Source organism: Musca vetustissima, unplaced genomic scaffold (genome assembly GCF_032173495.1).
Source record: "Musca vetustissima isolate MV318-11 ecotype Yass unplaced genomic scaffold, APGP_CSIRO_Mvet_v1 utg12645, whole genome shotgun sequence".
NCBI classification, from domain to species: domain Eukaryota; kingdom Metazoa; phylum Arthropoda; class Insecta; order Diptera; family Muscidae; genus Musca; species Musca vetustissima.
This window is the reverse complement of record NW_026883039.1, coordinates 43562-56947: the sequence shown is the minus strand read 5'-3', so window position 1 is coordinate 56947 and position 13386 is coordinate 43562. Positions and strand designations below refer to the sequence as shown.

Sequence of the window (13386 nt, the reverse complement as noted above, 5' to 3'; positions counted from 1 at the left end):
TTCCTACACTTTGTAATCAATATTAGCTCCCTTTAGACATCGCGTCATATAACCTTGTAATATAAATTGCAGTAGTTTGAAATATCGCAGTGTTTCATTTAACACATAATAAAAGAATAAATTAAAGAATAAATTATCATGCACTTATTGTACGAATTTTCCCAAACTATAATCAAACGCTGTCACTATTAACCTGTAAATTGTAATTTTAATTTTATCTGAACAAACACAACATTAGTGCATCAATAAACTCATCTAATTAAAACCATATGCAACATATTTAATTTGAAATTTACCTAAAATGTGTTTTGAAAGTGGTGCTATATTCTATAATGATGAACATGAGAAGAATGCCATTCACTGTGATACAATATGTAGTAACTTCCAGAAATAATTATGCATACCATTAGAGTTAAAGATACATGCTATGTTTCAGAGTTCAAAGTTTAGTATAAATCTTTGTTGAAATGTGTTCAGATTTAAATTTAGGCCGTATTTAGCATTAAACTCAGATAAATTATCCGATTCAGACAAAATTTGAAATACCGTACTGTATTGAGTCTACAGTGACGTATATTAAGTTTCGTGAAAATCCGTTCAGTTTTATATATAACTCCCATATATATGTTCGTCCGATTTATGTATATGGTGCACCAAAGCCCTAGAATGACGTGTGTTAAAGTATATTGGAATCGTAACTGAAATTAGATTTAGAAATTAGATTTAAATGTTGCATTGAAATGAACATTTTTCTTTCATATGCACAGATTATTGAATTGAGTCTAGAATGACGTATGTTAAGTCTTAGTACAATCAGTTCAGAATGGCGTGTAATTGATTTTGTAAAATATGTTTAGATGTAGATAAAATCCTTATATATTTTCGTCTGTGCCTCGTTTGCTCAAATCAGTCCAGATTTACGTATAGCTGTCATACATAATTTTGCTATGAATGATACACCAAAGAACCCAAGTCTGTATGATTGCCATGACATTTTCATAGATTTATATGTATGGGTTGATTCAAATATGTTCAAATATCTATTTAGATGACATATTTAATTAAGTCCGATTTCATTCTTTTCTATCGACATGATATTGTACATATGATCATCTGTTCTATTAAAATTCACTTTATAATATCATGCGAACGGACTATACGATTTAAACCAAACTTTGCAAAACCTGTTTCTTCACCAAACCTAGGACAAGTCCGAAGATGGGACCCATTGGCTCATTCCTTCTGGTACCTCCCCCGAAAATATTCAAAATTTTGAAAAAAATGTGGTTATCTAATATTAATCGTATGGTTACTCCGACTTGATCTAAATTTTGCACATCGCAATATTTCTTTCAAACTTATATGAAGTTCCAAGATGGGGACAATCGTTCTACTACTTCTAGGACATCCCCCACACAATCGTCAAAATTATGCTGAAAATACATTTTAGAACGTCATACGAACAGGGCATCCGATCAAACCAAACTTTCTACAAAACTTTCCAAAGGTGATCCACTTTTGGAAAATGACTGTTTTTTAGTTTGTTTCAAATAAATTGTTTAACGAAAGACAACGATCGCTGAATACTTTCTATAAAATTAAACCAGTAAGGAAAGTAGTAAAGTCGGACTGGGCCGACTATATGATACCCTTCACCATTTTGGGTATATTATACATATGTATCCTAACAGACGACGCCATTTCGAAGGAACATTGTCATGAAATTTAACGAACATAAATATGCGATATTTATCTATAAGTAAATCGACTAACATCAATCCCAACATATGTCATTCTGCAACCTATTCTAAATTTCGTAAATAGATTTAAAGCAAACTTTACACACGCTATTCGGTATGCTGCACTGTTTAAAATGTAATATCAATCAGGCACCTTTTGATTATTTGGTGTACAATCGACATGAATAGGTCGAAATTATATATGTAAGATATGCTACATCTAAATCTTAACCGATTTTAAGAGAACTTGCAGAGATTTATTTATATTAATTTCAGTACGTTGTGTCAATCGGCCTAGCTATGGGTATTTAGTGCACAATTTTCGAAACTTAGAACATGTCATTCTAGACGCAATTCAGTATCCTATGCCAAATTTTGTACAAATCGAAATATATATTTGGACTTTGGTGCCCCATTTACCTGAAATCGGACGAAAATATATATGGGAGCTATATCTAAATCTTAACCGATTTTCACGAAACTTAGCACACATCATTCTAGGCTTAATTCATTACGTTGTGCCAAATTTCATCCAAATCGAAAGATATATAGGTACCTTGGTGCACCATATACCTGAATTCGGACGAAAATATATATGGGAGCTATATCTAAATCTGAACCGATTTCGAAATATATATTTGGACTTTGATGCCCCATTGACCTGAAATCGGACGAAAATATATATGGGAGCTATATCTAAATCTTAACCGATTTTCACGAAACTTAGCACATCATTCTAGGTTTAATTCAGTACGCTGTGCCAAATTTCGTTCAAATCGAAAGATATATATACAAATGGTGTACCAACCATTTACCTGAAATCGGACGAAAATATATATGGGAGCTATATATAATTTGAACCGGTTTTCACAAAACTTTGCACACATCATTCTAAGCTTAATTCATTACGCTGTGCCAAAGTTCGTGCAAATCGAAAGATATATAGGGACTTTGGTGCACCATTTACCTTAAATCGGACGAATATATATATATATATATATATATGGGAGCTATATCTAAATCTGAAACGAATTTCCCAATTTCAATAGGGTTCGTCCTTGGGCCAAATAAATGAGCTGTGCCAAATTTCATCCAAATCGGATAAAAATGCGACCTGTACTTTGTTCACAATTTAACATGGACAGACGGACGGACGGACATCCATAAATCGTCTTAGAATGTGATTCTATGCATATTCTCAAAAGGAACCATGTGTCTATCTCGATTCCTTTTGCCTGTTATAAACATATGCACAAAGACATAATACCCTGTACCACAGTGTGGTGAAGGGTATAAAAACTACAATGACACTAAAATAACACGTTCAACCGAATAAATTCGGTCCTCGACTGATTTCCAAAAATAGTTTTGCACATCATTATATAGTTAATAAAAAACTACATACCAAGTTTCAGATGAACATCTCTACCGCTTCCATTGTAATTTCATATTTAGTAATTCTTATTCTATACGAAACCCATTCGTTAAATTTCAACTGCATGTCGAAGATCTGTTTGGCTTCCATTCAAAAAAACCTAACCCTTTTCTAGCTTTATATTTCATGAAAGGTCTCGAAAAATTTTACATGGAGAAAGATATTTGTCTAAAAATAAGCATGGTCGAATGGACTAAGATTTTTGTGTGAGAATTTACAAAATTTGCATTCTAGGACGTATACATTTACTCCAGGAGGACATTGACAGAGAACATAGACTGGAGAAGTGTTTCCGAGAGGATTTCTTCGGCTTTAAATTACTACTAATTATATGCTAAAATGTTCACAAGATTTACATAGGAATATTATCAGATGGTACAACTCGGGGAATCATTCAACCCAAGGGGGAATAATATTTTGGGATAAAACACAAAATACCAAATAAAGCAAAAATTCTATAAAGAAAATCTTAAAAAAGTGCTAAATCTAGAACTGAAATTTATTAATCAGCAAAAAAGAAAATATGCTGGAAATTGTTTATTTTGTATGAGAATTAACAAAATAAAATAATATTATTATTTGGACACAAATTAATTTGTTTTGTTTCACAATATTATGGGATACCATAAGTATTTAGGTGATCTGCATAATTTTGACCAACGTTCATCCACATCCGTTTACATGTCATTTGATCTGGAAATGCATTATTTTCTGTTTAATTGAACCTCGTTCTCAATGATGCTAATGCTTTTATATGCATCTCAAGATCATACATTTAATCTTTTAATAGACACCCATCTTCAAAAAGCTTGAAAAAATCTTCAAATGGTCTGTATGCAAAGAAGGGTTAATATCCTCCATCTTTAGGGTCTTCAAAAATTCAGCTTTTAACTTCTATGTTCTGCAGAGCCTTAGCATTTTACTTAAAAATTTAACGTCCAGTAAATAAAGTAACTTAAAAAAATAACAAATGCATTCTCGCCATACCAGAGTTAAATCTATCTTTGAAAATTGTCTACTAGTAGGTTTTTTATGATTTGAGAAAATTTCATACTCTCGTATTGAAAAACTGAGCTATGAACTCTAATATAGAGGGAATTAAGACGCGGTGTCCTTCAAAATATCGTGGTGTTGCAAAAATGTTTCCGAATAACAACACATTGCGCCAACGTTTGATTTGCAAGAAAATCCACATTTGAAGTTGTATTCCTATTTTTTGTACAGTGTAATAAGTAGATCATCTATTTACAGCACAACAAAATCAAGTATCGCCTAAATTGGATTTAAGTGAAACCGAAGACAACAATAATTCTACAGTACCGGTCATAAAAGGACGATCGGATGATCGCAACAATGAAAAAGCCAAGGCAATGGATGACAATGACAATAAAGATGGAGTCAAAACTGGACCCAAAATTCATGGTGTGCGTGTGACTGTTGATACGGGCGATGGACAAACATCCAAAGGTTAAATTCCATCAGATATACAGACAATGTAATCTCTTCAGATATTTAACAATTATTTATCTTGTAGAATCCAAGGAAAGTGTTGAGATCACCGATTTGGGTAAAAATAAAAAACGTGTTGGTATCCATACGGACATAACATTTGAAATCACAGCTGGAGGCGATGCTCATGACAATAAAACAAGTCGGGAACATGATGTCGATGATAAGGGTAATACTACCGTCATTAGATTTATTTGAATATTTATTTTAATGTCAATCTTTGTTGGCATGCATAGAAGACGCAAGTGTTCCCATTTTCAAAGGAAGAGGAGGCTCGGGTTCCCACAAGAACCGCAAACCTACTGATCCAAAATCGCAATGGAATCCCAATTTTTCTGCAGAACGTCGATCGTACGATCATTCAGGACGAGGCCGTTATCCAGATTATCAGGAATATTATCCCGGCAACGTTCCGGTTTATGTAGGATCTTCTGATGGACGTGGAGGGGGAAGTTCCATTTATCGCTCATCGGACGGTTGGAATAGTTACATACCTCGTTCTACATATTGGACAACAGAACGTTCACATTATGAGAACTATAGGCCAAATGATGTGTCCGGCTATAGGGCAACTCCCAGCTGGAAACCCTGCTATTGTGTAATGAACGATAATGAATACCGTCGGCGAAGGGATAACAGTCAGCTTCATCGCCACCACCACAACCACGAAGTTCAAGATGAGGTCGTTATAAAACCTACAAGTTCGTTAATCGAGATTATTGACGGTAAATTGGAGAGAACTTTTTCAAAAAAATAATTTGTAGATATTAAAAAATAAGTTGAACTCATTTGTTGGTTTATGGACTATAAACTTGCAATTTTACTAATTTATTTGTCCTCCGATTCCAAATTAAAAAAAATACAAAAACGCATTTTTCGAATAAGAATTTATTTCTCAAAATGAATGTATATATATATATATATATATATTGTTATGATTCACCTTTGTTTATATGTATTCCAAAACAATGTGATAAAATAAAGTGTATATAAAAAATTAAATTTAATTTTTTTTAAATACAGCCAACACTCGATGAAATGAATACTCAGTTTAAAGAATTCGGTATATAACTAATCATCAAAATAGTTGAATTTTTACACAGACTTCCGCATATAACGAAAGTATATCCTCAAACATGTATACTGGGCATAATGAATGATTCAAAAAATAATGCATGACAATCGCTAATTCCCTGATTTTTTCAATACTTAATGGCATTTTGAGTGTCCACATTATCGAGATTTCACTGTATGTTATTATTACTGTATTATGTTAATGTTATAATCTACATCACACTGTTCGCAATATGCAAACAGAAACGAGTTAGACCCATGGAGAATATTCATAGAATGCCTTTCTTAATCGTGTTATGCATATGCGTCTGTCTATGTTAATTGTAAACAAAGTACAGGCCGCATTTATGGTCAGAATGGGATGAAATTTGGTACAGACTACTTATTTTGCCCTAGGAGGAATCCTATTGAAATTGGAGACAATCGTATCACCGATTTTACAATAGTGAACCAGAGTGCCAATGGGTGTCCTAATGAAAAGAACATTTTGAGCCTAAAATTAAGTGTATACATTTTTATAGAATCGAATCAGGTTTTTATATAACTCCCACAAATATTTTCGTCCGATTTTATGTAAATTGTTCACCAAAGACCCTACGTTTGTTCGATTGAGCGAAATTAAATGTAGAGAAAAGTGTGTTAGGTTTCTTTAAAATCGGATCGGATAAAGATATAGCTCACATATCGAAATGTCTCAAGTTAGGGCTCTAGTCACTAGAGTCTAGTGCAGTGTTGGGCAAAATTAAATTGAGATCAAGTGTGTTCCAGCGTAACTGAGAATTCACCATTAAAAACGACTGACGAAAAGAGAAAGAAAGAGAAAATGTGTTTACCCATCGACCCTCAGTTACGGTAGCGTATATGGCCGAGCATCCCTGGTCTAGTGTATGTGATTTTCTTTTGTATGTTGCATATCGTATTCTGTAAATTACAGATAAATTATCTATGGGAAAAACAATGATTGCACAGTGAAAAAACCGTTTTAGATATTTCGCGATAAGTTTCAAATAGATGACGGAGGGGTAATTCGAATTTCAGATAACCGCTTTACATGCAAACTCCACCAACTCAAATGTAAGCAGGCATTATTGATTTATTCACCATACTACTGGTTATCTAAGATTATATCACCTCTTTCGTTTTCATTTTTTACTATTCAATGCTAGATGTCGCTGTATTCAACCGTTGACTATTTTCCACTTTTAATCCGTATTAGAACCAAAAGATATAACTCACCACACAGCTCCAAGCAATGACATAAACCCAGAAAATCTACGACCTATAAATTATTATGAACTAGAATCAGGGTTGGATAATAAGAATTAAAAAATATTGTTTGACTCATCGTATTTTCAAACGATGTAGATATCGCTCATTCTCATTCTCATTCAAATTTACCTAAAATGTGTTTTGAAAGTGGTGCTATATTCTATAATGATGAACATGAGAAGAATGCCATTCACTGTGATACAATATGTAGTAACTTCCAGAAATAATTATGCATACCATTAGAGTTAAAGATACATGCTATGTTTCAGAGTTCAAAGTTTAGTATAAATCTTTGTTGAAATGTGTTCAGATTTAAATTTAGGCCGTATTTAGCATTAAACTCAGATAAATTATCCGATTCAGACAAAATTTGAAATACCGTACTGTATTGAGTCTACAGTGACGTATATTAAGTTTCGTGAAAATCCGTTCAGTTTTATATATAACTCCCATATATATGTTCGTCCGATTTATGTATATGGTGCACCAAAGCCCTAGAATGACGTGTGTTAAAGTATATTGGAATCGTAACTGAAATTAGATTTAGAAATTAGATTTAAATGTTGCATTGAAATGAACATTTTTCTTTCATATGCACAGATTATTGAATTGAGTCTAGAATGACGTATGTTAAGTCTTAGTACAATCAGTTCAGAATGGCGTGTAATTGATTTTGTAAAATATGTTTAGATGTAGATAAAATCCTTATATATTTTCGTCTGTGCCTCGTTTGCTCAAATCAGTCCAGATTTACGTATAGCTGTCATACATAATTTTGCTATGAATGATACACCAAAGAACCCAAGTCTGTATGATTGCCATGACATTTTCATAGATTTATATGTATGGGTTGATTCAAATATGTTCAAATATCTATTTAGATGACATATTTAATTAAGTCCGATTTCATTCTTTTCTATCGACATGATATTGTACATATGATCATCTGTTCTATTAAAATTCACTTTATAATATCATGCGAACGGACTATACGATTTAAACCAAACTTTGCAAAACCTGTTTCTTCACCAAACCTAGGACAAGTCCGAAGATGGGACCCATTGGCTCATTCCTTCTGGTACCTCCCCCGAAAATATTCAAAATTTTGAAAAAAAATGTGGTTATCTAATATTAATCGTATGGTTACTCCGACTTGATCTAAATTTTGCACATCGCAATATTTCTTTCAAACTTATATGAAGTTCCAAGATGGGGACAATCGTTCTACTACTTCTAGGACATCCCCCACACAATCGTCAAAATTATGCTGAAAATACATTTTAGAACGTCATACGAACAGGGCATCCGATCAAACCAAACTTTCTACAAAACTTTCCAAAGGTGATCCACTTTTGGAAAATGACTGTTTTTTAGTTTGTTTCAAATAAATTGTTTAACGAAAGACAACGATCGCTGAATACTTTCTATAAAATTAAACCAGTAAGGAAAGTAGTAAAGTCGGACTGGGCCGACTATATGATACCCTTCACCATTTTGGGTATATTATACATATGTATCCTAACAGACGACGCCATTTCGAAGGAACATTGTCATGAAATTTAACGAACATAAATATGCGATATTTATCTATAAGTAAATCGACTAACATCAATCCCAACATATGTCATTCTGCAACCTATTCTAAATTTCGTAAATAGATTTAAAGCAAACTTTACACACGCTATTCGGTATGCTGCACTGTTTAAAATGTAATATCAATCAGGCACCTTTTGATTATTTGGTGTACAATCGACATGAATAGGTCGAAATTATATATGTAAGATATGCTACATCTAAATCTTAACCGATTTTAAGAGAACTTGCAGAGATTTATTTATATTAATTTCAGTACGTTGTGTCAATCGGCCTAGCTATGGGTATTTAGTGCACAATTTTCGAAACTTAGAACATGTCATTCTAGACGCAATTCAGTATCCTATGCCAAATTTTGTACAAATCGAAATATATATTTGGACTTTGGTGCCCCATTTACCTGAAATCGGACGAAAATATATATGGGAGCTATATCTAAATCTTAACCGATTTTCACGAAACTTAGCACACATCATTCTAGGCTTAATTCATTACGTTGTGCCAAATTTCATCCAAATCGAAAGATATATAGGTACCTTGGTGCACCATATACCTGAATTCGGACGAAAATATATATGGGAGCTATATCTAAATCTGAACCGATTTCGAAATATATATTTGGACTTTGATGCCCCATTGACCTGAAATCGGACGAAAATATATATGGGAGCTATATCTAAATCTTAACCGATTTTCACGAAACTTAGCACATCATTCTAGGTTTAATTCAGTACGCTGTGCCAAATTTCGTGCAAATCGAAAGATATATAGACAAATGGTGTACCAACCATTTACCTGAAATCGGACGAAAATATATATGGGAGCTATATATAATTTGAACCGGTTTTCACAAAACTTTGCACACATCATTCTAAGCTTAATTCATTACGCTGTGCCAAAGTTCGTGCAAATCGAAAGATATATAGGGACTTTGGTGCACCATTTACCTTAAATCGGACGAATATATATATATATATATATACATGGGAGCTATATCTAAATCTGAACCGATTTTTCCCAATTTCAATAGGGTTCGTCCTTGGGCCAAATAAATGAGCTGTGCCAAATTTCATCCAAATCGGATAAAAATGCGACCTGTACTTTGTTCACAATTTAACATGGACAGACGGACGGACGGACATCCATAAATCGTCTTAGAATGTGATTCTATGCATATTCTCAAAAGGAACCATGTGTCTATCTCGATTCCTTTTGCCTGTTATAAACATATGCACAAAGACATAATACCCTGTACCACAGTGTGGTGAAGGGTATAAAAACTACAATGACACTAAAATAACACGTTCAACCGAATAAATTCGGTCCTCGACTGATTTCCAAAAATAGTTTTGCACATCATTATATAGTTAATAAAAAACTACATACCAAGTTTCAGATGTACATCTCTACCGCTTTCATTGTAATTTCATATTTAGTAATTCTAATTCTATACGAAACCCATTCGTTAAATTTCAACTGCATGTCGAAGATCTGTTTGGCTTCCATTCAAAAATACCTAACCCTCTTCTAGCTTTATATTTCATGAAAGATCTCGAAAAATTTTACATGGAGAAAGACATTTGTCTAAAAATAAGCATGGTCGAATGGACTAAGATTTTTGTGTGAGAATTTGCATTCTAGGACGTATACATTTACTCCAGGAGGACATTGACAGAGAACATAGACTGGAGAAGTGTTTCCGAGAGGATTTCTTCGGCTTTAAATTACTACTAATTATATGCTAAAATGTTCACAAGATTTACATAGGAATATTATCAGATGGTACAACTCGGGGAATCATTCAACCCAAGGGGGAATAATATTTTGGGATAAAACACAAAATACCAAATAAAGCAAAAATTCTATAAAGAAAATCTTAAAAAAGTGCTAAATCTAGAACTGAAATTTATTAATCAGCAAAAAAGAAAATATGCTGGAAATTGTTTATTTTGTATGAGAATTAACAAAATAAAATAATATTATTATTTGGACACAAATTAATTTGTTTTGTTTCACAATATTATGGGATACCATAAGTATTTAGGTGATCTGCATAATTTTGACCAACGTTCATCCACATCCGTTTACATGTCATTTGATCTGGAAATGCATTATTTTCTGTCTAATTGAACCTCATTCTCAATGATGCTAATGCTTTTATATGCATCTCAAGATCATACATTTAGTCTTTTAATAGACACCCATCTTCAAAAAGCTTGAAAAAATCTTCAAATGGTCTGTATGCAAAGAAGGGTTAATATCCTCCATCTTTAGGGTCTTCAAAAATTCAGCTTTTAACTTCTATGTTCTGCAGAGCCTTAGCATTTTACTTAAAAATTTAACGTCCAGTAAATAAAGTAACTTAAAAAAATAACAAATGCATTCTCGCCATACCAGAGTTAAATCTATCTTTGAAAATTGTCTACTAGTAGGTTTTTTATGATTTGAGAAAATTTCATACTCTCGTATTGAAAAACTGAGCTATGAACTCTAATATAGAGGGAATTAAGACGCGGTGTCCGTGGTGTTGCAAACGGAATAACAACACATTGCGCCAACGTTTGATTTAAGAAAATCCACATTTGAAGTTGTATTCCTATTTTTTGTACAGTGTAATAAGTAGATCATCTATTTACAGCACAACAAAATCAAGTATCGCCTAAATTGGATTTAAGTGAAACCGAAGACAACAATAATTCTACAGTACCGGTCATAAAAGGACGATCGGATGATCGCAACAATGAAAAAGCCAAGGCAATGGATGACAATGACAATAAAGATGGAGTCAAAACTGGACCCAAAATTCATGGTGTGCGTGTGACTGTTGATACGGGCGATGGACAAACATCCAAAGGTTAAATTCCATCAGATATACAGACAATGTAATCTCTTCAGATATTTAACAATTATTTATCTTGTAGAATCCAAGGAAAGTGTTGAGATCACCGATTTGGGTAAAAATAAAAAACGTGTTGGTATCCATACGGACATAACATTTGAAATCACAGCTGGAGGCGATGCTCATGACAATAAAACAAGTCGGGAACATGATGTCGATGATAAGGGTAATACTACCGTCATTAGATTTATTTCAATATTTATTTTAATGTCAATCTTTGTTGGCATGCATAGAAGACGCAAGTGTTCCCATTTTCAAAGGAAGAGGAGGCTCGGGTTCCCACAAGAACCGCAAACCTACTGATCCAAAATCGCAATGGAATCCCAATTTTTCTGCAGAACGTCGATCGTACGATCATTCAGGACGAGGCCGTTATCCAGATTATCAGGAATATTATCCCGGCAACGTTCCGGTTTATGTAGGATCTTCTGATGGACGTGGAGGGGGAAGTTCCATTTATCGCTCATCGGACGGTTGGAATAGTTACATACCTCGTTCTACATATTGGACAACAGAACGTTCACATTATGAGAACTATAGGCCAAATGATGTGTCCGGCTATAGGGCAACTCCCAGCTGGAAACCCTGCTATTGTGTAATGAACGATAATGAATACCGTCGGCGAAGGGATAACAGTCAGCTTCATCGCCACCACCACAACCACGAAGTTCAAGATGAGGTCGTTATAAAACCTACAAGTTCGTTAATCGAGATTATTGACGGTAAATTGGAGAGAACTTTTTCAAAAAAATAATTTGTAGATATTAAAAAATAAGTTGAACTCATTTGTTGATTTATGGACTATAAACTTGAAATTTTACTAATTTATTTGTCCTCCGATTCCAAATTAAAAAAAAATACAAAAACGCATTTTTCGAATAAGAATTTATTTCTCAAAATGAATGTATATATATATATATATATTGTTATGATTCACCTTTGTTTATATGTATTCCAAAACAATGTGATAAAATAAAGTGTATATAAAAAATTAAATTTATTTTTTTTTAAATACAGCCAAAACTCGATGAAATGAATACTCAGTTTAAAGAATTCGGTATATAACTAATCATCAAAATAGTTGAATTTTTACACAGACTTCCGCATATAACGAAAGTTTCCCAAACATGTATACTGGGCATAATGAATGATTCAAAAAATAATGCATGACAATCGCTAATTCCCAGATTTGTTCAATACTTAATGGCAGTTTGAGTGTCCACATTATCGAGATTTCACTGTATGTTATTATTACTGTATTATGTTAATGTTATACCCTACATCACACTGTTCGCAATATGCAAAAAGAAACGAGTTAGACCCATGGAGAATATTCATAGAATGCCTTTCTTAATCGTGTTATGCATATGCGTCTGTCTATGTTAATTGTAAACAAAGTACAGGCCGCATTTATGGTCAGAATGGGACGAAATTTGGTACAGACCACTTATTTTGCCCTAGGAGGAATCCTATTGAAATTGGAGACAATCGTATGGAGACAATTGGAGACAACCGATTTTATAATAGTGAACCAGAGTGCCAATGGGTGTCCTAATGAAAAGAACATTTTGAGCCTAAAATTAAGTGTATACATTTTTATAGAATCGAATCAGGTTTTTATATAACTCCCACAAATATTTTCGTCCGATTTTATGTAAATTGTTCACCAAAGACCCTACGTTTGTTCGATTGAGCGAAATTAAATGTAGAGAAAAGTGTGTTAGGTTTCTTTAAAATCGGATCGGATAAAGATATAGCTCACATATCGAAATGTCTCAAGTTAGGGCTCTAGTCACTAGAGTCTAGTGCAGTGTTGGGCAAAATTAAATTGAGATCAAGTGTGTTCCAGCGTAACTGAGAATTCACCA

The 13386-nt window shown here is 33.4% G+C and overlaps 2 protein-coding genes across 2 annotated transcripts; both read left to right on the top strand.

Annotated features, from left to right (window-relative positions):
• The first annotated feature begins 4313 nt into the window (after positions 1-4313).
• On the top strand, positions 4314-5440 carry LOC133329774 (uncharacterized). The gene is made up of 4 exons (XM_061538239.1): positions 4314-4353; positions 4426-4641; positions 4709-4852; positions 4920-5440. The coding sequence occupies exons 1-4, from the start codon at positions 4314-4316 to the stop codon at positions 5438-5440; spliced, it is 921 nt and encodes a 306-aa protein (XP_061394223.1).
• Positions 5441-7160: 1720 nt separating this feature from the next.
• LOC133329772 (uncharacterized) lies at positions 7161-12272 on the top strand. The gene is made up of 4 exons (XM_061538238.1): positions 7161-7233; positions 11258-11473; positions 11541-11684; positions 11752-12272. Exons 1-4 carry the CDS (start codon positions 7161-7163, stop codon positions 12270-12272), a joined length of 954 nt encoding a protein of 317 aa, XP_061394222.1.
• Positions 12273-13386: the final 1114 nt, after the last annotated feature.

Bases quoted from the DNA above. Each gene is read 5' to 3' on its own strand.
- LOC133329774 (XM_061538239.1), top strand. From the start codon at position 4,314: ATGTTTCCGAATAACAACACATTGCGCCAACGTTTGATTT. The intron at 4,642-4,708 runs GTTAAATTCCAT...TTTATCTTGTAG, and splicing joins CGATGGACAAACATCCAAAG to AATCCAAGGAAAGTGTTGAG. The intron at 4,853-4,919 runs GTAATACTACCG...TGGCATGCATAG, and splicing joins ACATGATGTCGATGATAAGG to AAGACGCAAGTGTTCCCATT.
- LOC133329772 (XM_061538238.1), top strand. From the start codon at position 7,161: ATGTGTTTTGAAAGTGGTGCTATATTCTATAATGATGAACATGAGAAG. The intron at 7,234-11,257 runs GTAGTAACTTCC...ATCTATTTACAG, and splicing joins CATTCACTGTGATACAATAT to CACAACAAAATCAAGTATCG. The intron at 11,474-11,540 runs GTTAAATTCCAT...TTTATCTTGTAG, and splicing joins CGATGGACAAACATCCAAAG to AATCCAAGGAAAGTGTTGAG.